Source organism: Corvus moneduloides, chromosome 1 (assembly GCF_009650955.1).
Source record: "Corvus moneduloides isolate bCorMon1 chromosome 1, bCorMon1.pri, whole genome shotgun sequence".
Lineage (NCBI taxonomy): Eukaryota > Metazoa > Chordata > Aves > Passeriformes > Corvidae > Corvus > Corvus moneduloides.
Window position 1 is genome coordinate 118600812 of NC_045476.1, and position 23785 is coordinate 118624596.

Here is a 23785-nt window from a genome sequence, read left to right on the forward strand (position 1 = left end):
TCTTGATACACATAGGACCAGGAAACTCCAGACTGGTTTTGCACCAGCAGTATCAGCCAGTTTCCCCTGTAGGGTACACGATGTGGATCCACACCATTGCACCCCAGCTCTAGGATGCTCTTCTGCTAGTCTGAGATGGTGTCACTGCTCAAACAAACCAGATAAGCCTGAAGACCACTCTGCTCTCATGGCAGAGCTGACCTACCTTGTGCAGTGTCACACATGTAGGACAAAGAAGAACGAGTTCTGTCTTCACTGCTTCATGACATGGCACTGCAGTGTGTTTGGTGACAGCAAGCCCTCCCGTGGGATCAGTGACCCTTTGATGAGCCAAAGAGCTATGCACATGCAAACACACACACACACACACACGCAGAACAACTGTGCCTTTTTTTTCTTTTTTTCTGTTATTTTATTCACAATGCTACTTAGCTGCAGTAATTTTGAGACAAGCAACCCCATCATTTCACCCTGTGTGCTCTCTGAGAATGAGGCTTTCTGGAGAGGGATTTGAGCAGCTGCTGCTTAGCAGAGAATGAAATTCAGACTGCTGGAGGGGGAGGAGAAAGGGGGCAACAAACAACATTTGTTTAAAATCTGGCAGGAGCATCCTAATTAGATGAATTATTGAATGGATCATCAGGATTGCTCCCCAAAGTGCCATAGGGCAGGAGAGCCCTTAGAAGACGTGTTGATTTAAGACTGCAAAAATGATCCCAAAGAGCACCATCACTGAATGTGGAACACTAAAGGCTCATTCGTCTCAAAAATCACACTTCCCACTCAGCGCCGTTGCTCACTTGCCATGTACGTAAAGGTTGTAACAGTTAATCATTTAGACAGGGATAAATATTTATTCAGGGACTACCTTAACGTTGAATGTTATTTCCTCCATGACGTAAACTCGTTCAGGAAATGCTTTAGCCACCTCCTCCACACTGTTAAAATACTGCACTGGCTCCTTAATATCTCGGTCTTGTTCCAGCAGCTTAAACTGCCCTGAAAACAGATGATAAACAGAAGAATTGTAAGATATTTATACTGGACAACTGTCACTGTGGCAACTGCTGGCTCAACTTCTTCACCATTTTGCTCGGTCAATTTTTCCAGTTATTAGCAACCAAACAAGAAGACGAAAGATTGTAGAGTCTCCTGAACCTGCCATGAAAGACACCCACTTTCACTGGCTCGGAATGAAAAGAACGTGTGGCAGTCAAAGTGAAATTAAAAAAGATTGGTTTGTCACATGCTCTCTAGAAATGGTAAATAATAATGGAGGCATTTACATTTGTGTACTTAATTCAGTGTCGTTATATCTGTACAGATAGCACTTTTGGGTCTTTAATATTAAAAGTTTTACAGAAGGAAACCACACCCATTACTACAAAACTCCAAAACAATAAACATAAAGTGTTTGGGTTTGTTTTTAGCATCATCAAACAGCTATTAAACATGGTAGTCTAAAGCCCTTTTACCCCTGGGCTTCCCTAACAATGGAACAACATCTAACTTTCCTTAATCATAAACTAAGTCCTCTGAGAACTTTAGCGAACATAAGATATTAAACCACACACATTTAAAACTCTTTTGAAGGTGTCTGCCTTCAGAAGAGCATGAGAAAGAAGCCTTTCTTGCTCCAGCATGAAAACGTTGTCTATTTTCTATGTCTTGTAAAAGGCAAGAACTAACATGGAGGGAGCCACCCCAGGCAGACCTGCCAGGGACAGCCAGGCACATCAATCACCTGTGTGCACTATGAACACAAAGTTTAAAAACTTTATTTTATAAATACAGAGATAAGAAAAGCTTAGACAGTTTACTGTTTGCATGACTTAAGCTTAAAATCAGTGGAGTCGTCTTTCCAAATTTAGAAATGGTAACTACTACTAAGTTAAAGGCTGGTCTCAACAAGACTCCATGTAAGAAACAACTCCAGAAAATGAGAAAAAGGTTGAATAAAATCTATGGTTGGTGCAACTCCTGTCAGTCTCATTTTAAAATTTGCAATGCATGCAGCCACTGGATTATTGTTCCCAAATAGTGCTCAGCTTCATTACAATACATCCAGTACATGAGGATGTCAGCCACCTACAGAAATATATTCTCACTCCTTCAGCATTCTTGTGCTCAACACCCTGCTGCCCCTTTACATCCCATCAGGCTTGAGACTTCTGTGACACATTTGGAGAATTCACCCACACTGAACTATTTCAGTCCCCATAACAGCAGAGGAGGAAACGAATGCAAACTCAGCGAGCCCTGACGCCCCATGAGAGAGAGCTCCCAGCCCCCTGCCAGGTGTGTGCACACACATGTACCCACCCACTCAAACACCCCCCAGGAGAGGTGCCAGAGCAAGAGGCTCAGTGCTGCTGCCCATCCCCAGCACCTGCTGCCAGGGGCACACCCTTTTAATCAGTATGTTAGAGTTCTGTGGTTGTAACCCCGAAGATCAACTTGCAAGGCAGAGGACTTCCTTTTATACCCTTCCATATGTTTCATCTTTCTAAAGTGATCATGGTAACTTTGACGTATTGTCAACAGGGTTGACATATGCTGGTACTTCTCAACGCAGGACTCTATTTTTCCAGTGTTTTAATAACCTTCATCATGCTTCCAAAATCTGTTGAGTTTTCCCAACTTCATGTCTGCTTCAGGACATGCTATGATTTGAAGTTCAACCAAGACAATTCATGTACTTTGGAGACCAGCACTGGGGTAGAAGCCACAGGACCTTTGGTCTGACCTGAGGAAGCCCTTCCTATAGTGTACCACAGCAGGAATGGCTTCTCTGGGTCAGACCAAAGGTCTGCCTCGAGCAGCATTCCACCTTAGACAGGAGTAAGCGACAGCTGTGTAAGGAGGCTGGACTTAAAGCACAATTAGCAATACCACCCAGAATCTCCTTTGCAGCTCACAGAGGAACTCATGGCTGAAGAATGCCCAGAGCAGGGAAGAGGTTTTGGGCTTGGTAGCTGGAAAGGTTTTCTTCCCTGTAAATTTGTTTAGTTGCTCACTGAAGGTATCTAAAACTTTCATTGTAGACATACCCTCTTCTCTTGAAAAATTTTGGCAATCTCTTTTTCCACGAACTTTGAAGTACCTCTGGGATTAAGACTACAAATTGTAGGAGTGATAAAGCTACACCTGGCAGACAGCATGGGTAGCCACAGGAAACCTGACAGCAGACAAGCATTTGGAAAAATGCTTCACGTACTCAGTAGAAACATGCCAGCATACTAAAGCTGAATTCCTCAGCCTGTCCACTTTGAGCCCCTTTTGGTGCAAAGCAATAGAGGGGCCAGGCAGCCAACACCTTTGGGCTAAGGAAATCTGAAAAATTAGCAGGGAGCTGCTCAGTTAACTGATGCTGGAAAGTCCGTTGTGACTGATGCCAAGGCATGCACATGGCGAGTTGAAGAGAGAACTGTGCTTTTTAATCCCCAATCTGCCACAGACCATGCAAGTCCTCTTTTCAGGATTTCCCTGTCAGCCACAGCCTAACCAAGGGGAAGATGCACTCTGTAGCTGCATCTTTCCCTGCCAAGAACCCCACTTTGCTTCGAAAGAAACTCAGGAGTGGGAGGAGATGAGTGAAGTCAGGTTGCCCTCCTACATGGAGTCAAGCACGTGCCAGGACATGCAGCAGCAGAGACTGTGAGCTGCACCAGGGAGCACTTGACAGCACAGAAAAACCACTACTCTAGAGCACAGAGCCAGTGACTGTACTTCAGATGGTCACTAAGGGCAAGATGCTCTTAAATTTAACAGATGTCACACAGTGTCCCTTCACCATGGGCTGACCCGAGGCTGTGCCTATTCTCGACTGTTATCCTCTTTGACTACTGACACAGCCACTGGGATGCAACCCTAACTGATCGCCCAGTTTGGGATCCAGGGGTCTGATTTGCAGGATTCCTGGCTGTGGTTACCATTTGAGGCAAGCTGTGATTACAGTTTTTAATGACAAACCCCAAACCCAAACCACAGCAAGTTTAAGTCATCTCAGACAGATCTAAACTCAGTGGAGTTACTTCTGATTTAACACTCCATGCTTATGCACAGAATGGAGGTGAATATAATATTGCATGGAAGCTACATAGTTTTTTGAAACTGTGCTATATTGCAGTGATAAAATTTTGCTAGTTCAGAAAGACATTGAGAACTCTCACTTCAGAGTGGGAACTGAGCTGGGCACAGTAACAAAGCATGAATTCACATGAACGAGGAAGGAAAACAAAATACTGAATAGTAATACATGATATGAACAATACTCATCCAGCCCTTTGAATGAGAGAGTGGTCTTTAATTCTAGGTTCTCTAGTTACTCTGTTTGGAATCATAATAATACTATTTTTCTATGACTGTTACGTATTTAGCAACAGTCAATCTGATGGCAAGACATGATCAGTTACTCCTTGCAACCCAAAGTTCTACAAAAAAGGTTCCAAATTCCTCAGCACAGAACAAATGCTCTAGGCTGTGTGCAACTGGGAGCAGAGTCTGCTCTTTACTGCAGAATTACACATTCCTGCAAAAAAAAGGGAAGAAGGAAAAAAGAAAGAAAAAAAAAATCATCACTGGGAGCTCTGCTTCGGTACAAAGCGAAGCTCAGAGCTGTCTGTGTCGCTATCTGTGCCATCCTCCCCGTCCTTCAGCTGAGCCTCACAAACACAAAGCTGTCTGTGCCCTCACTGCTAATAAGCAGTTCACGAGGAGGTTGACGACAGAGGAGTACACACAGATCCCAAAGCACAGAATAGAAGGGCAGCATTAATCTCTGCCTGTTACGAAATCAAGAAGTATGCTGTGCATGGAAGCTGTCAGGGCTAGATGTTAAAATGCCTCTTCCTTGAAAAAGATGGGTTTATAACTTGAGATTTTTTATAGGCAGTTTTTAAAAATTTATTTCCTCATTGAAAAAAGTGGACTTTTTTATTGGAAGGAGACAAAGAAGGGCTGAAGAGGAGCCTACAGTAAACATTTGAACTAGATGTCAGTAACTAACTAACTAAAGGGGAGGAAGCAGACAATTTCTTACTATGTTTCTCCTTGGTCTCTATTCAAGCCTCCATAAAAAAACAAAGACAGCACGGCTGAAAGACAAGTTTAATGGACATAAGTACGGCTTGACTGCATGTTAGAGTGGAATTTTATTACACTTTGCAATGGGCACAATTTCATTGGGAGGCTTTACAAAATCGACAGCAAGCCTGAACAAACCACTGGGCAATTTCACTGTGTGTTAATTAGGAATTTAACAACAACAAAAAAAGAAAATATAAAGCTAAACCTATTCTTTTATAGAAGCTCACCTCTCTCTCACTAGCACAAAAAGAATAATGAAATGTTTCTGTAGTAAATCAGAGAAGGTTCAGAAAGATCAAAGATTCATTATACCTGCACGGTCCACTGAGCAGGTATGGCTATTCCTTTGCAGCCAAGTGCAAGGGGGAAATGAACAACTACTGCAAGCTTTATATCTCTTTATCTTTCTGTCTGGCCTCTGGCAGGCACAGTATTGGAACAGTTTCATCCCAGTATATATTATCTCTGTAGATTATGAATTCTTATTTCTCTGTGAAGGTACTTACAGCAAAGACAGTAAATCTACTACTGGTGGAAATGAGTCTGGAAAGCTAAAAAGGCAAGGAAGGACCTAAACCAGTGCTTATTCTCCAGTTTATGAAGGCATTTATTAAAACCCACTAGGAGCAGGAGGATCAGTCTATCTTCCTTCTTGCCAGATTGGCCCTGCAATGGCTTGAGAAGGGGCATTAATCAGCCCTTTCTGTTCCAGCTTTCTGCTGCTTGCACTGCTTAGGTTCTTGCAGGCTTACACACGTTCCTAACTCCAACCCAGCTCCTACAGGTTATTTCTGTGATGTTAGATCCCCTGGTTTTTGCAGTGACTTACCCCTTACCCTCAAATAGTCCAGCAGTTTCCAAAAGTCCAGAATGTTTCCAAAACAGAAACATTCATTCTGTACAGTGTCTGCACTGTGCCTAGACCCAGGCAGTCTTTATCTATGGCAGGCGTTCACAGGCTGGACAAACAAGTCAAGTTTTCATTGATATAGAAGCATGAGAGCACATTTATGCTCATAGACCAAAAAGAAAAGCTGGAAAAAGAAATTCTGTTAAAAAAAAAAAAAAAGCATGTCACCAATAGGAAACATGGAAGGTCACTGAAACATCTGCTCAGCTGTGTTAGCTGCTAAATGTTTCTCCAAGGAGGCAGGAGCCGTATTGTCTTTCAGCAGCTTTGATTATTTAGTAGTCTCACAGCCCTCTATGAGACTGTATGCAAGGCCCAGTGCTTCTCAAGAATGTGCAGACGGCACAGCAGGGTAGCAAAAGTACTGCAGAGGCTTATGTTTTGTATTATTTGTTGACTGCTGACTGCATTTTAGTATTTCAAAGCACTGCAGAGCTACTCAAAAAGGAAAGGCTCTACCTGTCAGAATAACATAATTTTGGAAAAAGACAGTTCTTGCCTACATTTTTCAGTGTTCCTGTGCATAACAGTGATAGCAAATTACTTTGTTTTTCTTCACAAAATGATGATCCTTGATGTAACTGGGCAGAGTTGAAGAGCATAAGCAAAAGTACACTTCAGCACACGTGGTTCTTAGATGGACCTGTATAGTCTTTATCTGATTGTGTACACAACTCTCCTCAATGCCTCATTTTAGTGGGGGAGGACGGAAGGAAATCTCAGTTTATGGTCTCCCTTCAACTAGATCACACGGTAGAGCTATTTCATCCCTAACTAATCCTTAGACAAGGCATCCTTAGTCAAGAGTGAGCATGGCAAACCAAAGACTAAAATAATGGATTAAGCTATAATCATAACACTTCAGCCTACCTGCAATTAAAAAAAGAGTCAATTTTTATTTAAATTGACACTTGCCAATATGTTTTTGCATAGAACCTAAATGTAGCATTTTGTTGTTGCAAGAAGTGTCGTCCTAGCAGTGTAGCTGTCCAGACCTGAGAAAAGGAAGAACAGAAGAGCCCATCACAATCTTTGACATAGCTATCATGTGGCTAACAGGGACCACGGTGTAAAATTAATACTGAAGCTCTTCCAGGGACCTACCACTAAGCCAGCCTGAAAGGGTTTGGCAGACATGCAGAAGTAATGATGAGTGGGAAATAAATGCCTTGCTTCACTTCTGTCATCTTCCAGCTTGTCGAAAGTGAGCATTTGTTCCCAGCTCTCCGGAGGAGAGAAGAGTGCAGGCACATTCAGTTCCTCTGGAGCAGCAGAGCCCCACTGCACAGAGAGAAACTGCAAGTGCAAATGGAATTACAGAATGCTGTTTTTAACAGCAGGAGCAGACAGTAGTCCACAAAGGGACTAGTGCAGGCAGGCTCACTGCCCACAGAGAAGACAGGAAAGTGAATCACCTGCTCTGTTATCTCAGGGCTCTCCACTGAAGTAGCTACTGATTTCATCTCAGGTTGGGATGTGGCAGCAAACTAACATGGATGCAGTGCTATGGTAAGTTCAACCCCTCAGTCAAAGAAAGAGCAAGATAACCCAGCAGCATAGGTTCACCCTTATCTGCCACACCGATAGCTTCTGAGAGCTATGCAAAAAATGGCTTGGGGGCAGAGAGGATATTTTTTTGAGTTATTAACAAGAACTTCTTTGTTTATTTTCATATTGTACCCTGCTGAAAGCATAGAGGAAACTATAAAAGGGTGGAGAATACAACAGGAAAATACACAAGCATATCTTTGGTGCACAGCTTCCAAAGGATGACAACTGGGACACAAACTAGAAATGCTATGATTGATTCTTAAGGCATAATCACCTTGAAACAGCTATAAGAAACCAAAATATTCCTTCTGTTTTTTTAAGAGCTGCCTGTCAATACTTTTTCTTGAGGAGATGGGTGAAGAAGAGGACCTCCTGTGTCCCAATCTATACACAATCTTCCGGAAATTTTGGGAATGTATTAAAAAACCAGACGGAACATGAACTAGAGACAGATCTAAGTAAACATGACACAAGTAGAATTCATCAAGAGTACTGGAGCTAAACTTATGGCACTGCAAAGCAGAGGGCAAGGCACAAAGGCACATTCAGTCAGCAGATATGGTGTAACACTTCACGGGGACGGAGCCCTTCAGAATGAATAGTTTTACTTCTTGGAAATATTATGAAGATTTTGAAGCCTTAAACGCCTTTATTCCTCACTGTGTCATGTCCATGGCACAAATAGCCAATCAACCAAGAGAGAATGAGTCAGGCATCACAACCTGGTGAGACATGTCGAAGCAGAGCATCAGCCCACTGACACATCACCTGTGCGTATGCACAGACACCATCTGAGAGATCAAGGAAGGGAATCCAACCAAGTTTCCCACACAGCAACGCAATGCTTGCTAATCAAACCCTCTAATCCTGTGCTGGCAAAGCAAAGGGGATGGTACAGCCTAGCATTCTCTTTTGTCTTATCTTACTTTTATGATTCGTAAGTAGCATAACAAAAAAAAAAAAGATTCTGTTGGCAGCATAACAAAGAAAAATCAGTTCAAATGGTGACTGATGATAGCTTAAAGCAGATTTAACTCACAGATATTGCAAGAGGGGGAATTTTAGGTTACAGATGATGTAAAAAGACAGGGAAAACAAGCCTAACCTCCAACCTTTGTTTCATAAGTTATTATCATCACAAATACAAGATTACCACAATGAAATGTTCCATTTTACAGGGTCACATGTTTTGAGTGTCTGGACTGTAAGTTAACTAGATTTAACTTACTGGGTTATCATCGATCTAACCTGTAATTAGCATAATTTTCTTCCTTTCCCACATGCTTCCAGCAGACATGAAGAGTATGTTCCACAAGCAGTGCATTAGTTCACACGCTCAACTGGCCATGCAGAGGACTCTGATGAGCACCACACTGTCTGACTTTCCTAATGACTTAACAAAAGCTGTGATAAGTCTCCTGTTGAAGAGTAAGACTATAAAGACACACATGCAGATGGTAGCTCTCCTGGTGTATATCAGCTCAAAAAGGGATTGAAAGAGAGGAAAGTCACAGAAAGCTCAACTAAACCAACCCAGAGCTCGCATGAAACAGTACTGAGGTGACTACATTTTACAGCAGCTGCCCGATGACAAAAGCTTTCCTTATGTGTGTAGGAGCAGCATTCCCTTGGTACTGGAGTGGATAATACCCACGCAGATCGCAGTTATGACAATGTTTAAGAGCCACTGAAAGCTTATGGCTCCGACCTACTACAGCAGCATCCAGGATCCTTATGAGAACATCCAATGGAACTGCCTGCCACCAGAGAGGAAGACTTGATAAGAAGGTAAAGACAACTTAATCCTTCACTTAGAAGAAGCCTCTAGCAAAAATGACCAGAAAAGAAAATGAACCAAAGGTGAAAAAGTATATGGTTACAGTTCTTTCCACATTTTAAACACTTGCATTATTAAGTTAATACATTGCTTTCACTTACACATCAACACTGATTTGGTACTAAATATCAATCCTAAAGGAGCAGAGATCCAGCTTAAGTATGTCGAAGCAAACTGAACATCAAACCTTGCACTGGGTGGTAGATAAGACCCTTAAAAGAACCTTACAGTGCTCTGCCCATAGATTTGTCCATTTTAGTGAAAGATATCACATACCTTTAAAAATAAGAAGCAACACAGACCTAATCTGCCTTTGGACCTAGTCATAGCTAGGTGATCTCCTCCCAAATCATCAGTGTACACTCATCCCAAGATATACACACATTAAGCGAACAAGGTTGTCTACAATAGATTAACATTTAATTAAAGCACAGAAGAAAGCTGAGATGAGAGTAACTGAATAAACTCCTGGTTAATATTCGAAACTAATATTACTAGTTTCAAGCAGGCTCAAATGGATGACATGAGAATACCTGTTAAAGGTTAGCCAAGCATGCTGGAATTTTGTATCACAGCAGCATCCAAATATTCTGCCTTTATCCCACAGATTACTGACCTTATTAAAGCTGATATCACAGGAAATTATGAATGTGTAAGGTTTCCTCCTCAGTGCTGACAGAGAAAATCCCTTTTCCTTTTATTTCAAAACAAATTTGTGATTAATAATTTGGAGAAAACATATTAACAAAATCTCTTCCTGTGGGCTGATGCCTGCACCATCAACAGTGTAGTTGTAGGCCATAATCTGCATGGGCATTATGCACTACAACTACCTAATGAGAACAGAAACCCAATGACATCCTTCCCTTGTCTCAGCAGATGCCTCCTCACAGAAAATCCACACAGAAAGATACCCCTATTTTCCCTTTCACTCTTGCCATTTTGGTTGCTAAACAGCGAACTTCAGTTTCTTGTGCAAGTTAAGTGTCAGTAAAAGAAACTGGAGTTATTTTCTGAGGGCAGCAATATTTCAGGACCTGAGTTCAGTGTAGTTCTAGTGGAACAGTTTCTTCTAACTCCACTGTCTAAATTTGTTCAAAAAAATGAAAATGATTTTTTGCACTGACAGAAAGATAAAAACCAGACAGCATTCAAAAAAAGAAACTGTGTTCACCTGTGGCAACAGAAAAATGTTATAGTGACAGATGGAAGAGGCTTCATTCTTAGGGAAACAGATGAGTTTGAAAACAGGGCTAATCATTTTAGGGAATCAAAATTTGATTGCATTGAAGAAAGGCAACTTCTGTACATTAGAAACAAGCAGGTTCCAGGCTCTGTGTCAGGCCTGCTCTGAATCCTATCATTTCACTTAGATTAAAAAAATTGAGAGATGGCAGTTACAGGGAGAGATTTAAGTTGTCCAGAAGTGCATTTTTACCACAATACGGATTCCAGGGATCGTAACCACAAGCCAGTTGTGGATTTACACCAGACAGCTTTATGGATTTGGTATCCATCTCTTAAAAAATAAATGTGCAAAGTGAAAGCAGCTCTTCCAAACAAGTTCATACACATTCTTCTATTTCTTGGTAAGTCAAAACTTTCACTAAAATAACAGCAGCAACCTCTGAGCTTAATCATTAACTTTGCCATACTGAGTAACAGCTTTTATTTATTTATTTGGCAAAAGCTTCAAAGCCCACACTCACCAAAACTCAAACTCTTAATATTTCTGCCATAGTGCAAAGACACTTTCTTCAACTGCAAACCCACCATCCTTTATGCTTTCTGCTCTTTTGCTGACAGATCTTTTTCCTCCTGCTACTCCCACGTGAGTATCCCCGTTTCTGTGGCCTGACTTGAGCACCATTCATTGCCTTCTTGCTCACTGAGCAGTCTTTTGTGCCTTTCAGGTTCCGACCCCATCCCATGGGCAACACGCCCCGGCCCAAGTGTAGGACTGCCCAAGGAGGGCAGTCACATCCACAGCACTGCCCCTGGCAGCAACTTGTGCTGCAGTAAACAAAGCTAAAGAAAAGTGCATTCACAGAGCAGAAATCTTTAAAATGCACATAGATCACTTCTGTATAAAAAGTGCTTTTGTTTCCTGCTCAGGAACAGGTTTTTTAATTAACTGAATAGGAGGAGTTGTAAAAAACAGGAACAATGACTGAGTCAGCAGCTCAGTCAGTTCTCAGTAGCTTAACAGGGCTTTATATGAGACAGAATAAACTTATTTCATTCAGTTAGACATTTTCATCAATGTGTAGAGAGACTTCAGAGCCGGGGCTTGGTATCCTGAAAGACTGTCTGTGCATTATAGAGCAGCTTATTGTTTCAAAGCTTGTATCTCATTTGCTTGCTGAATATATATGTAGTTTCTAGCAGAGCCTATATTTTTCCCCCTTCTCCCCTCTCCTTCAACTTAAATCTACTAAAGTATTGTACTCAAATTACTGCAGAACCTGTCACTCAAACAGTTCCCAACATTTGTGTATCTGCAATGGAAAGGAGTAGTTGCTGTTATTCTATGTAGTTAAAAAGACAATTTTCTTTGGAAAGGTACTATCACTTTGTATTGTCAATGCCTGTCAATGCTGACGATACCTTAGTTTACCTATTTACAACATGTTTAAATTAGGAAGGAATTCAATTTATTATACTCCGACCACCAGCAATCATGACCAAGTTCTGAAAAAAAACCAAGTTCACTTTACTTCTGGAACAAATTAAACAACATTTGAAAAACTAAAATGAAGCCAATTTCCAAAGAAACTCTTTAATTACACAATAGGTCTGGTTTATTCATCTGAGGTTTCCTGTCAAGGAGGGTATTCAGCTTTAAGTACGTTCATGCTACAGCTAAAATTACATTAAGGAGAATTTAAAACAAGTGCAGAGCCAAAATAATACACGATCTGAAAATCACCTTGATGAAGTACATGCAGGAGCTTATGCTCCAAAAACTGTCATCTGCAATGCTGGAATATCTATCAAGCATACAAAGTAACTTGCAGCAAGCAAACATTTCTAATTTTTTTTGGTTTAGGATCAGCAGTCACATTTGTATCACCGCCTCAGTTGAGAGGCAGAAGGTGTTTTGATCCCTGCATTCTGCATGAGCTAAGCCACCTCTTCACTCGCTCCCCATGAATGCAACGGAGTTTGTCAGAATTGTCTGGTTTCCAGTACAAGAGGACATTGATTCAGCGCTGTGCAATTTACCCACGAAGCAGACAAAGCTCTTGATAACAGCTCAAGATGAATGAAGGCAGCTTTTAAGAATGAGCATTTTGGCATATGTTCACAGCATGTGCTAAAGTGTCACCAGGAGAAAAAAAAAGGGGAAAAAAGGGAAAGAAGAGATGAGCTGAAAAGGTGAGTGAATAGAGATGATGAGTAAGAGCACATTGCTTCAGCACTGCCACTTCATTTAATTTTCACTGCTACTCAAGAAAGCAACAAAGATGATAAATCTAAAATGCAGATCTAAGCAAGATATGCATCTGTCTCAGTTCTCTTGAATGCATTCCGACACACGCATTTTGTTTCATTACCTTAAATAAGGAGGGTACCATCTAAACCTCTCTCTGGCAGTTCGACTTACCATAGCTGAATCCAAAAGGTATAAAGAAACAGAATGCCCAGCCAATTTTTCCCTCTTGTAAGATGCCTGCCAGCTTGCTGAGAGCCAAATGAAACCCGTTACTAGAGGCTGACAGCCTAGCCTAAAACAGCTTGACAGAAAATAAATGCTACAGACTACACATGGGGTGGTTTAATTCCAAAAGTGTTCTTAGACCACCACTTATGGGATTTTGTTTTCTTGATCTCAATGATAATTCATGAGTTAAAGAGTTGTACTTGTGAATATTTTTCCTATATGCGTTTCTAGTGAAAACTTCCCACTAATACTGGTTTGGGGCGTCTCCCGTTGAAGGGCATTTTTGCACCAATCCCACATTGTAGCCTTTCACTGAAAGTGCTGTGAAGTGGTAATTATCAGAGTGGCTGGTTGTCTGTTTGTCTCTGAGCGGACATGGACTTCCCCAGCTGCTAGATTATCATGAGATATATTATTACATACTGATTTCTAAGCACAAAAGCTAACATTAGCAGCTGCAAATATTCCAGGGAAATTCTCTGCTTTAAATTTCTGCAAAAGAACTTTGGTTGTAAAACAAGGTGATCTTAAATCTGCCTCTGAGATTAGGAAAAATATTATTAAAACTTCAATTAAAAAAAAAAGTTATTCCTTGAATAACGAAGCTAAATCAATACTGCACAGTTTGCCTTAGCACACAGATTTAAGGCTGTAAAGATGCCATGGACAGGAAAAAAGGATATTAGGGTTTCAGACAACTAGAATTGGTTACTGTAGGTATTTAGAAAGGGAGGCAGATAATGCTTAGAGACCAGAAAAACTGGGACATCCCAAGCTAAAAGTAACTCAAAACCAAAACCCATCATAAGATCAGTCTGCTAGAGTTGTTACAAAGTTTTCCCGACAGCTTAGTATTTCCTTTCAGGAAAACGACTATTTCAGTTGAGATTTTTGAACATAGGAAACAGAGAGGCAAAGATGCTTAAAACCCCTGCCTTTGAAATGACATGCATTATGCTCTTTTGAAGCACATTTTTCCTCAAAAAAGTCCACTCCTTCCTTTTTTCAACTGTACTCCTGCATATCCAGCGAAGCAAAACGCAACAGTACACAAGGCCTTGACAGACACGCAGTGGCACAGTCATCACTGTGCTGCAGAAGGTCACTTGGAGAAGGGTCACCTGCCCCAAGGAAGCAGACCAACACTTCTTTTACCCCTTCAGTCTGCCACCTCCTTCCGCCACACTGAGCTGCCTTGAGGGGACAGAGTGTCCATGCTGCCAAAACCCTGCCACTGAAGGTGAGGGTCTCAGCTTGGCCAGCAGTAGGTGCAGGGTTCACAGGAAGAAGCCATGGGCATGGCGTACTCTGTCCAGACATACAGCCCCACAGCCAACAGGCTTATCCACATGCACCTTCAGTGCCTGCCTAAGTAAATCAGTCCAAAACACTTCTACTTAAATCACTAGAGACTGTGACCACCCTAAGCAAATCCAGATACAACCTGGTTTACAATCTTTGTCTTTTTGTCTGCTGGGTCTCTCTGATTGAGGGATATCAAAGAGGGCAATTCACTTTTCCTCCCTGCAGTCACTCTCCATGCTTTGAGCATGTATTATTTTGGCCTCCTCAGCCACCCTTCAAGTTGGAATTGCTCAAGTGGCTGGGAGCCTAAACACCTACAGCATTTACTTGATGTCTTACCCATGTATTACCCTTCACCATGCTATGCCCCAGTGTTGCCACCCCTGCCTGCTGCAGGTTCCTCATGGCTGAAGAGGCAGCTCATTTGCCAGCTCTAGGAAGACTCAGCTGAGCCAGCTCTCAGAAAGCTGTATGCCAGCTGACCTAAGGTTTTTCTTGGACAGGAGTCAGAAAACCACTCTGTACACTTTCCATCTGATCCACATTAAACGAGCCTTACAGTGGCCAAACACCATGAAGTGACAAACCTGTGCACTGATGCCTTTTCCTGGTCTTAAAATCAAGAGACAACCACGGTTAGAAGGGAAAAAGGGATTTTACCTTGGCATTTATTTTAAGGATCCTTAGGTGCACCACGTCCAGGTCGAATACACCTCAATGCACACCACAATGCACACCCCCAGAAGATCTGGTATAACATTATACGTCTTACTAATTAGCATATCTATCAAAAATTCCCCAATGAGAGGCTCCTTCCCTTGGATGGTTCTACCTTGGTTTACAGAATGTGTTCTGGAGAGACTTGGGGTCTGGGGCACACTAACTGGGACCCCCTAACTACAAAGCTTCTAAAATGTTTCATCTCCTAGCTTGACAAACAAGTCCAAGAATGTAGGCAAAAAGCACAAAGAATACAGAAGTGGTAAAAAGGTATAAAAGGGGTATAAAAGAAAAGGCAAAAAATCTTCATGGCATCAGCACCATGGGAAAAAGGTGGCTATTTTCATTTTCCACAGTGGAGAAGACAAGTGGTACATCCAAACAGGATGAAGGCATACAAGTCACGTCACACACTTCTGCTCCCCCGAGCCAGCACGTCGGATGGCAGTAATGCAGACATGGCAGCACCACGTTCCACTCTCAGCAGCACAGGATGCCTCCCTTCCAGGGACTCCTGGCACACAGACCTTGGTTGCCATCACGTGCCGGGCTGCTGCTCTGTCCCTGCTGTTGTTAAACAGGCAAGGAAATGTTCTTACACATCCATGGGGGTATGTGGGCAGACCCTACATGCCTCACTTCCAGGGTTTCTAGGGGAAGTCTTAGGCCTTGCAGACAGCTGATCTGCAAAGCCTGCACACATCTTCATACAGAGCTGAAGGCTTAGCATGGCCCTTTGTATGTTATTTACTCACTTTTTTCCCTGACAAACATCATATCTGCCAATGCCTCTCTGCTCCCCTTCTCCCTCACCCACAATTATTTCCCTCTGAAGAAAAGAAAAAACAAGCAAAAGAGTATGTTTGAAATTATCTTCTGCGATTCTCCTCTAGGAAGTGGCATACCCAGGAATCAGTATGACCCAAATTTCATAGTAAATGTTTGAAAACATAAAAGTAAAGAAATCTATGCTACAAAAAATTATTCTTTTCTTTGACCACTAAAAAAAGCTTCACAGATAGTATTAATATTTAGAGAAATCAAAGTTCAAAAGCATTCTTCCCAGAGTAAAAACAGAGGATAAGTTTATCTATGACCACATAGCACACCACTCTAACAATCTGTGAAAAAGGGAAGGTTAATTAGTAAATAAATTGAGCCAGATACCAATCCTTCACAATAAAAAAGCTAACATATACCAGAAATATCAAATCACACACTTAAGATCTTTGTGCAAGATTACAGTATGAAGCACTATGGGCTAATCCAGGAACACCAGACAATTTAATTACATTTTCTACTGAAAAAATTAAACCATATGCATAGCTCATCAGATCAGGCTTTCTAACGTGTCTGGTTTTGATATCCAACATCTGTCTGAAAATGAGATTTTCATTTCCCTTATGAAATCTGATTCCACCTCCATGGTCAAACTCAAGGAGCATTGATGGAAAGAAGTGAGGGAAAAAGAACAAGTGTTGGGTCATCTGATTTAGCTAAGCTTATAGTTCAATCTCTAAATACTAAAAAGCACAGACTACAATAATTCTTTCTTCACAGGTGAAGGCAATAGGGAAATGCAAGAATAATCAGATTTTTTTTCCTCAAGGAATATAGCCTAAATTTTCTTTCTTTAGGCCTACAACTAATTAGGGTCAGCTGTTATTAAACAATTTCTCCCACACTGTAGTGCTCTCTCACTAGTTCTGGCTGTCTCCTTGAGAAAACCTTGCAGAAAGACTGCACATGTGCGATGTACAGTCAAAGAAATGACAGTGCTTCTGCTGGATCAGCTCATCTGTCACCTTCATCGCCTGTCCCCTGCTGTTACTGAGCAACACAAAGCATGGTGAGCTTTAGAAACCTGCTCATTGTGAGGATCCAGAAATATTCAGTGCTCCAGCTCCTGTCAGCTGAACAACATCTATACAAAGGAGAACCATGGAAGTAGCTATTTAACTCCAAAAAAATGTTGCTGTAGGTGTTATTTTACAAAGTTGTAGCACCAAAAAAAAGTGCTTTTCTGAAGGAAGAACACAAGCCTGCATATTCCATCTGTATTTCACCTTATGCTAGCAATTTGCTTGCCATGTTTTTCAGCAGTCTCTTTCCAAAGGATCTTGAAGCTCCTCTGAAAACTTTATTTCATTGAGTGTACAGACGAATTCTGTATTCAGAAACTCGGTTAAACTTTTCTGTCCCTCATACTGATCTGAAGTTTTAGAGTTATTTCTTTCTTTTCCACAACAGAATTACTCTGAGATCCTTCCCCAGTGCTTTGAAGCCTGCACGGGATGCTCACATGCACTCAGTGCCACCAGATAGGGTTGGAAAACCCTACATATTGGTGAGCAGCTGGAATTCAATCTACCCCTCTTCTGTTTCATTTGAGCTATCAATCTGAATTCAGTTTCTTACATCCCTGCTACAAGTTCAATCTTTCTGCCACAGTCAGAACTGTATATACATGAAAATAAAAAAAGAAAAGAAGAACTGCTCCAAATATAATCCTTGGGGCAGAGCAGCTGATTACACACATTTATGGTCAAGGAACTGTGAATATGAAAAGCAAATTTCGAGTCATTGCTCCACATCCTGTAGGACAGGAAGTGCATGAGTCTACACATCTTATATGTTATTCGCAGAAGTTTTAAATCACTTGTTATTGTATTGTGCAATTTTCTATTTCCATTGCAGATCTGAGAAGCTTTTCAATTAAGAAAAAAACCCAAAAATGAAACCACAAACCTACCTTCAGATTGAACTCAGCATGATGCTACAAAAGTGTGAACAGTTCAGCATTCCCAGGAAAAAAATGGTACAGCTAAAAATGAATTCTGCCAACCCTCATTTCAAACCTCTATGAAGAGATCATTACGAATGTTCACTCACACCATTCACCCACACTTACACTAATAGCCTGTATTTGACTACAAGCTTCCTGGTGATGGAAATGCAATACACAGCAACAGCAAAATGTCTTGCCCACGCTGCTGTCAATTTAGCAGAAAAAAATTAACCTGCATCCTCCTGGTTCAGGAAAAGTTTCATCAATACACATGGGGCAGCAGGGTCTGCAGCTGTGAATATGCTCTTTTAATGATTTCCAGAAGCGTTTGCTCATTACATTACTTAAAATAATAGCCCAGCTTTTTCAGGGTTGATAGTTTTCTAAAGATTAAACTGCTTTATTTCAGCTTCCATCCAGCAACAGGAGTAGGAAATCACTCTTACACCAGAAGGGGGTTTCTTCTGACCAAGCAATTTACAAGATAATCCAAGATGCTGCAGCATTTGGAGAAGCCAGCCAGCACAAGGGGCACATTGTTAGAAGCCCCCAGCGTGCAGGGGCACCCTGCCTCCCCTTAGGGCAAGGGTTCAAAGGCTTTATACAAAGCTGTGGAAGGGGCAAGCTGCAATTCACCCTCTGCCCTGTTTGTTCCCCTTGCCTGGGGTGCCAGAGCTGATGCCTTGGAGACAGGTTTCAAGGATCAGGTCTCCACCTTGACTTTCTGCACTCAGTTCTGGCTTGACTCTCCTGAAGGCTGGTGGCAGAGAAAGGGTTGGGGCTGCCTTTCCTTCCGTGTCAGGACTAGTCCCACAGGAGCACACAGTTCAGCTATTACATAGAAGGGAGTTTTGTTTCCACTTGGCATCAGAACTGATACAGAGAGTCAAAGGGAGGATCAGCACTGAAGATTCATTTGTATATCAAGGGGAAATCCAGAAGCCATTGAAATTGTTTACAGCAGGTTAAAAGAATAATACAAAGAACAAACATTGTGCTGACAGATATCCAGATGGCTTCTGCAAGCAAATCTCAACACCTTTAGCCCAGCTAAGGCTCATTAACATTTATGTATCATCTCAGGATTTTATTTCTAAAATTTATAAAGCACCAAATTATGAAGGTTTCAGAGAAATGGGAGTCAGCCTTCTCCCACCCCCTCCCGACTTTGCTTTGTGACTGAATTGAATTAACATGGCAGGGCAAAATGGTTCAAACAACTGGTGCAAATGACAAAGAGGGGAATGGGGGAAAAGGTGTAATACAGGGGGGAACTAAAGGATGCTGATTGTGCAGCCCTGTGGACAGGGCTATTCTGGGGCAGAATTTCACAGAATTCCTGCAGTTTCACACTGCCAGAAGAGGCTCCTGGAAGTTTGGAAAAGGCAAACCACACATATGGTAGGAGATGGCAGGTCCATCACCTTCTATCCAAACACTTAGTTCTTCCCACATAAACTCACCCAGCGATTTCTATTGTTATTTGACATCCCTGTAACTAAGAGGATGTTGTCAAAGTACAGCAAGGGATGTTTCCCTACCAGACACAAGAGCAAGTCAGGAGTGATGCGTCAAGGAGTAGCAGCATCCGACAAACGCCACTCTCCTCAGTGGGAATCAGGCAGGAGTACCCGGACTTGTTTTAAGACAAAGAGCCATGAAGGTTGAAAATATTCATCCACTGCTCATCCACAGACAAATTGTGGGGAAAAAGTTTACCAGGCAACCCCTTTTTTTTTTCCATGGCTCCCCCATTTTGTGATAACAAAATTCCCTGACTTCTGCACTGATGCATTCCTGGCCACACCACTGACCACTGTTTCATGCACTGAGTACAGACAGAGTATAAACACTTAACGTTTTCCAGCCTATCCAAATAAATCATTCCAGTCTGCTGCTGGAGGTAAGAAAGGGTGAAAAAGCAGCACTGAATCCTTCACCTTCACGAAATGGCATTGAAGTTAAAAATAGATTTCTAACATATTTGCAATCCTTAATCTCCCCTCAAATCAAACTGATGTTGAGATTCACCAGTGTTTAGAGACCCCAAGAGATTTATTTGTAAATGGCTGGCTCAGACTCAGCTAAATCCTCCTTCTTTTTATTTAGCCAGTTTGGTGACCTGGTAACTATTCAAAACATAAATTTTAATGAGAAAAATATCCAACCACCTCCAGCACATTAAGGTTCTGTAACAGACATTATAAAAGAAAAGAAAAAATAAGGTGTTGGTTCACGGGACACTGGGGGGAGGGGAGACCTTTTCAGCAGCAGATGAATTCAGTGTTCAGAAGAGGCCTGAATCTTCCACACAGGCAATGTGTTTTGTGTGGTTCCCTGCACAACTAATCTGTTGTTACTTATTCTTTTTTCCTGCAGTATAGATGGACCCTGTGTAGCAGGGAACAGGGTTTTGGAGAACAGCCCTTATTTTGTTCAGTACAATACAGCCTTCTCAACTCCTAACGCTGCCACTTGAACCCTCAAACTGTACACAGGCGAGAGGAGAACAATTTTGAAATGAATAAAGCAAATAACTGATTTGAGTCTCCTTTGGGTGTAATGTCACATCCCAGCTTTTATGGAATATTTTCCACACCTGGAAGTTTATACAAACACTCCCTATGGGTATTTCTCAACTTTCCAAAGAAAAGAGACAGCTGCTATTGTCCTGAACAGCTTTCCCATCAGATGTTTGGTGAAGATCAGAGAGGAAAGGCATTACATGTCTGCTTGCACATGATTAATTGGCATTGCTGCAGTCTAGTGGATATCTTCATTTATATAAGGAAAAGGTTTTAGGCTTTATCAGTGACATTTTAGATCACAGCCAAGGAAGCTTTGCTGCTCTACCATGACTCACCCAGATTAATACTTCCCATTACAAATTCAGTAATACTGAAAGAAGTATAAAAGTGTCCACAATAATCCAGAAAAAAAGCCTACCACTGAAAGCCATTTTTGGTGAGTGATGATATTTTTATATCACAAGACCTGAGAACACAATTCACATGCTAAATCTGTTCCATGTAGATAAAGTTTAACAGATTTTTATCCATAAAGGCATAGAGACACGCAAGCACAATTCCCAAAAGATGAAGGAATTCCCATTCTCATAGTTAGACGTGAAAGGAGTGGGCTGGAGAGGGAAATGACTGTAGTTAAAACTGCCAAGGAGTCTCAAGGAATGAATATGCATTGCTTGACCTGAATCTATTCCAGTTTCACATGGTACAAGAACAGAACATTTGCTTCCATATGAAAAACAAAAAAATAAATGTGTTTACATGGTTTTCCTGGGTAAAGCTATATTTGAATTTGTTTGGAGATAGCACTTTTTTTAAAATGGTTCTGTTGCTATTAAATAGTTCAGAGCACTTCAGGCTGGTAAAGGATAAAGTAGGTGGCTAAAATAATATTGCTCTCAAGTATTGTAAAATAAATAGAAAAACAGCCTTAATTTCAAGAAAAAACTCAACTGAACACGATCAGCAGGAGAGCTCTGTTTGTAGTTCATTAAACAGGATGGAATTCATTGCTCAGTAAGGAAGTTCAGGATGTCAGATTTTTGCCATTTGGTGCAAAGCTGGACGTTGGTGTGGGAAGCAGGTGTGACAGAGCACAGAGTTGTTCAAGCACGCTAAAGCAAGAACATCCTGTGAACTCCTCCAGAACACTAAGGCTTCATTTACTCATTTGTCATCTTCAAGTCATACTTGTCAGCTTCAGGTCTCTGGACCCAAATGCTCCCAAAGACAGTACTGGCACTTCATGCACTTGCCCCTGAGGAGAATTTATGACTAACCTACCTTTTAAGGATACCTATGCTGAGCTATGAGACATGGGATTCACTCTTGTAGGAAATTCTGCACTGAGAGGGATTTAATTTTATAAGCAACCCCTGGGAAATGCCATTATCAGCACTGCAACACAGAAACTGTAGAAGATGGAAAAGGCAAAAGAAAAAAAAAACCAGTGATATTAATGGTTATATCTAGCAAGAAACTAAATTCACATAAAACTATAAAATTATGAAGCTTAGAAATCATGGTCTTTCAGCTACAAAAAAGAAACTCTACCCTATTTAGCACAGTGGCAGTGAATCTATTCTATCCCAAGAAATGAGGGGAAAAGAGAGTTGAGGTGAGGATTCAGAGGAAGCTATTTGGCATCCATCCCAGAGAACTGCTAAGCCCTCTCCTTGCATCCCTGCCTGAAGCCCCAACCCACCAGATCACAAAGAAGAGCTTCCAAGGAACTAATTTATGCCCCAGTTAAGAGGGAAATCTGGACCCACACATATAAAATAGGAAACAGTGAGGCTTAAGTGTATCGGGGTCATTACATCTGATGGCAAGAAAGTTTGAGTGTACAGATAGTTTATGGGAGGTGATATGAAAAATAGGCAAAAGGCTGTTTATTATTAAAAAAACCTAAATCCTAAAATACAGAGCTAAGTTTCTGCTTTGTGAAAACCACCCAGTCGCTTTGTGAAAAACTGTGGATGTTTGAGTAGCTGAAGAGGCAACCTGGAAGGGTAGGGAAGATTTTGTGGGTGGAAGCAAGGAAACAAAGAGGTTGAAAAAGAAAGAAAACTGTGTGCATCAGCGAAACTGCTCAGACGAACATGAGTCTTCCCAACTTGGATGCATAAGGGCTTAAACCAGTAGAATCCAGTTTTCACAAGCTCACAGCCATGAGCAGAGAGACCTTCTCTCTCCAGAGAAGGGAAGAGAGGGGGAGGAGAACAAGCAAGTTAGCCAAGGAAGGCCATCTGTTAAGTGAACTTCAGCTATGAACTCAAGACCTGCCCTTACTAGGCTCAAATATTAATAGAAGTGTCCAGAAAACACCAACGGCTAAGCAGAACAATTCCTTTAAATCAACAAAACTGAAAAAAAAAAAAATAAAAATGGAGGTATCTTATTTCAAAATAAATGCTATAGCCACTTAGTCACAAATTAGATACAAAATAAACCTTACAACCAACTCCAGAGCAAAACATTCTTAGTAATTTCAAAGGTGTATTCTCATCAATTAGGAATAAGTGAACAGTTAAATGGTATGCACATGCCAAAATTTCTCCTGGCAGCACTTGTAAAGTTTAGGAAGAAGTATTTTGGAGAGATACAAGAAGAAAAGGGAGTGGGACAAAAAGCCTCCCACACCCATCCCCAGCTTCTAGCAGAAAGGGAGAAAACAGCAAATCTCAACATCAGCTCCAGATTTCAGGCAGTAGAAGGTTGGGAAACATGAGAAACTAGATGGCTATAACCCTTACCACCACACCTTGTGGTACACCACCAAACGTCCTTTCCCACAGAACGAAACGCCACCAGTGTACTGCAGGTGATAAGGACAGGTTCATTCCTATCCTCATCTTGCTGCCCAACTCTTAAGAGCATCTCACGAAACAAGACAAACATCTGAATAAAATAGTCCATTTTAAACTAAGGTTTCAGAACTACAGATTCAGTGTTTAGTAACAAGCAGGAAATAAAGGGGAGGAATGTCTACCTTTATGGGACAAATCTGTAATGTCCTTAATCAGGCAGGGACTTCTGGAGGCCATGAACTGCTCAAAGCAAGACTAACTTGAAAGGTGGATCGCAGCACTCAGTTCCATCAGGGTTGGAAAGTGTCCAAGGATGGACACTTCATGGCACCTCTGGGTGATCCTTTTTCAGCTTTAACCACCATGATAGTGACAAAGCTTTACCTTACATCCAAGTATAATTTTCCCTGCTGGACATGGTGTACATTGCTCTTTCATTGTGCACCTCTGAGAAGTGCCTCGCTTGTCTTCTCTCAAAAGCCCCTGTGGCTGGTAGGTACTGCCATCCCCTGTGTTCCTCTTCTCCAGGCTGAACAAGCCTAACTTCCTCCAGCTCTTCTCATAACACCATGTGCTACAGCCCCCAG

The 23785-nt window shown here is 41.5% G+C and overlaps 1 protein-coding gene across 3 annotated transcripts in view; it reads right to left on the bottom strand.

Annotated features, from left to right (window-relative positions):
- GAREM1 (GRB2 associated regulator of MAPK1 subtype 1) overlaps positions 1–23785 on the bottom strand; it is a 102318-nt gene that overhangs the window by 23731 nt on the left and 54802 nt on the right. The window contains exon 3 of one of the 3 annotated variants that reach the window (XM_032124336.1): positions 869–999. The exons of 1 other annotated variant lie outside the window; for it this stretch is intronic. In XM_032124336.1, the coding sequence (XP_031980227.1) occupies positions 869–999 (131 nt within the window). Of the gene's footprint in view, positions 1–868; positions 1000–23785 lie in introns of those variants that run through there. One more of the 3 variants, XM_032124345.1, reaches the window with a different exon arrangement.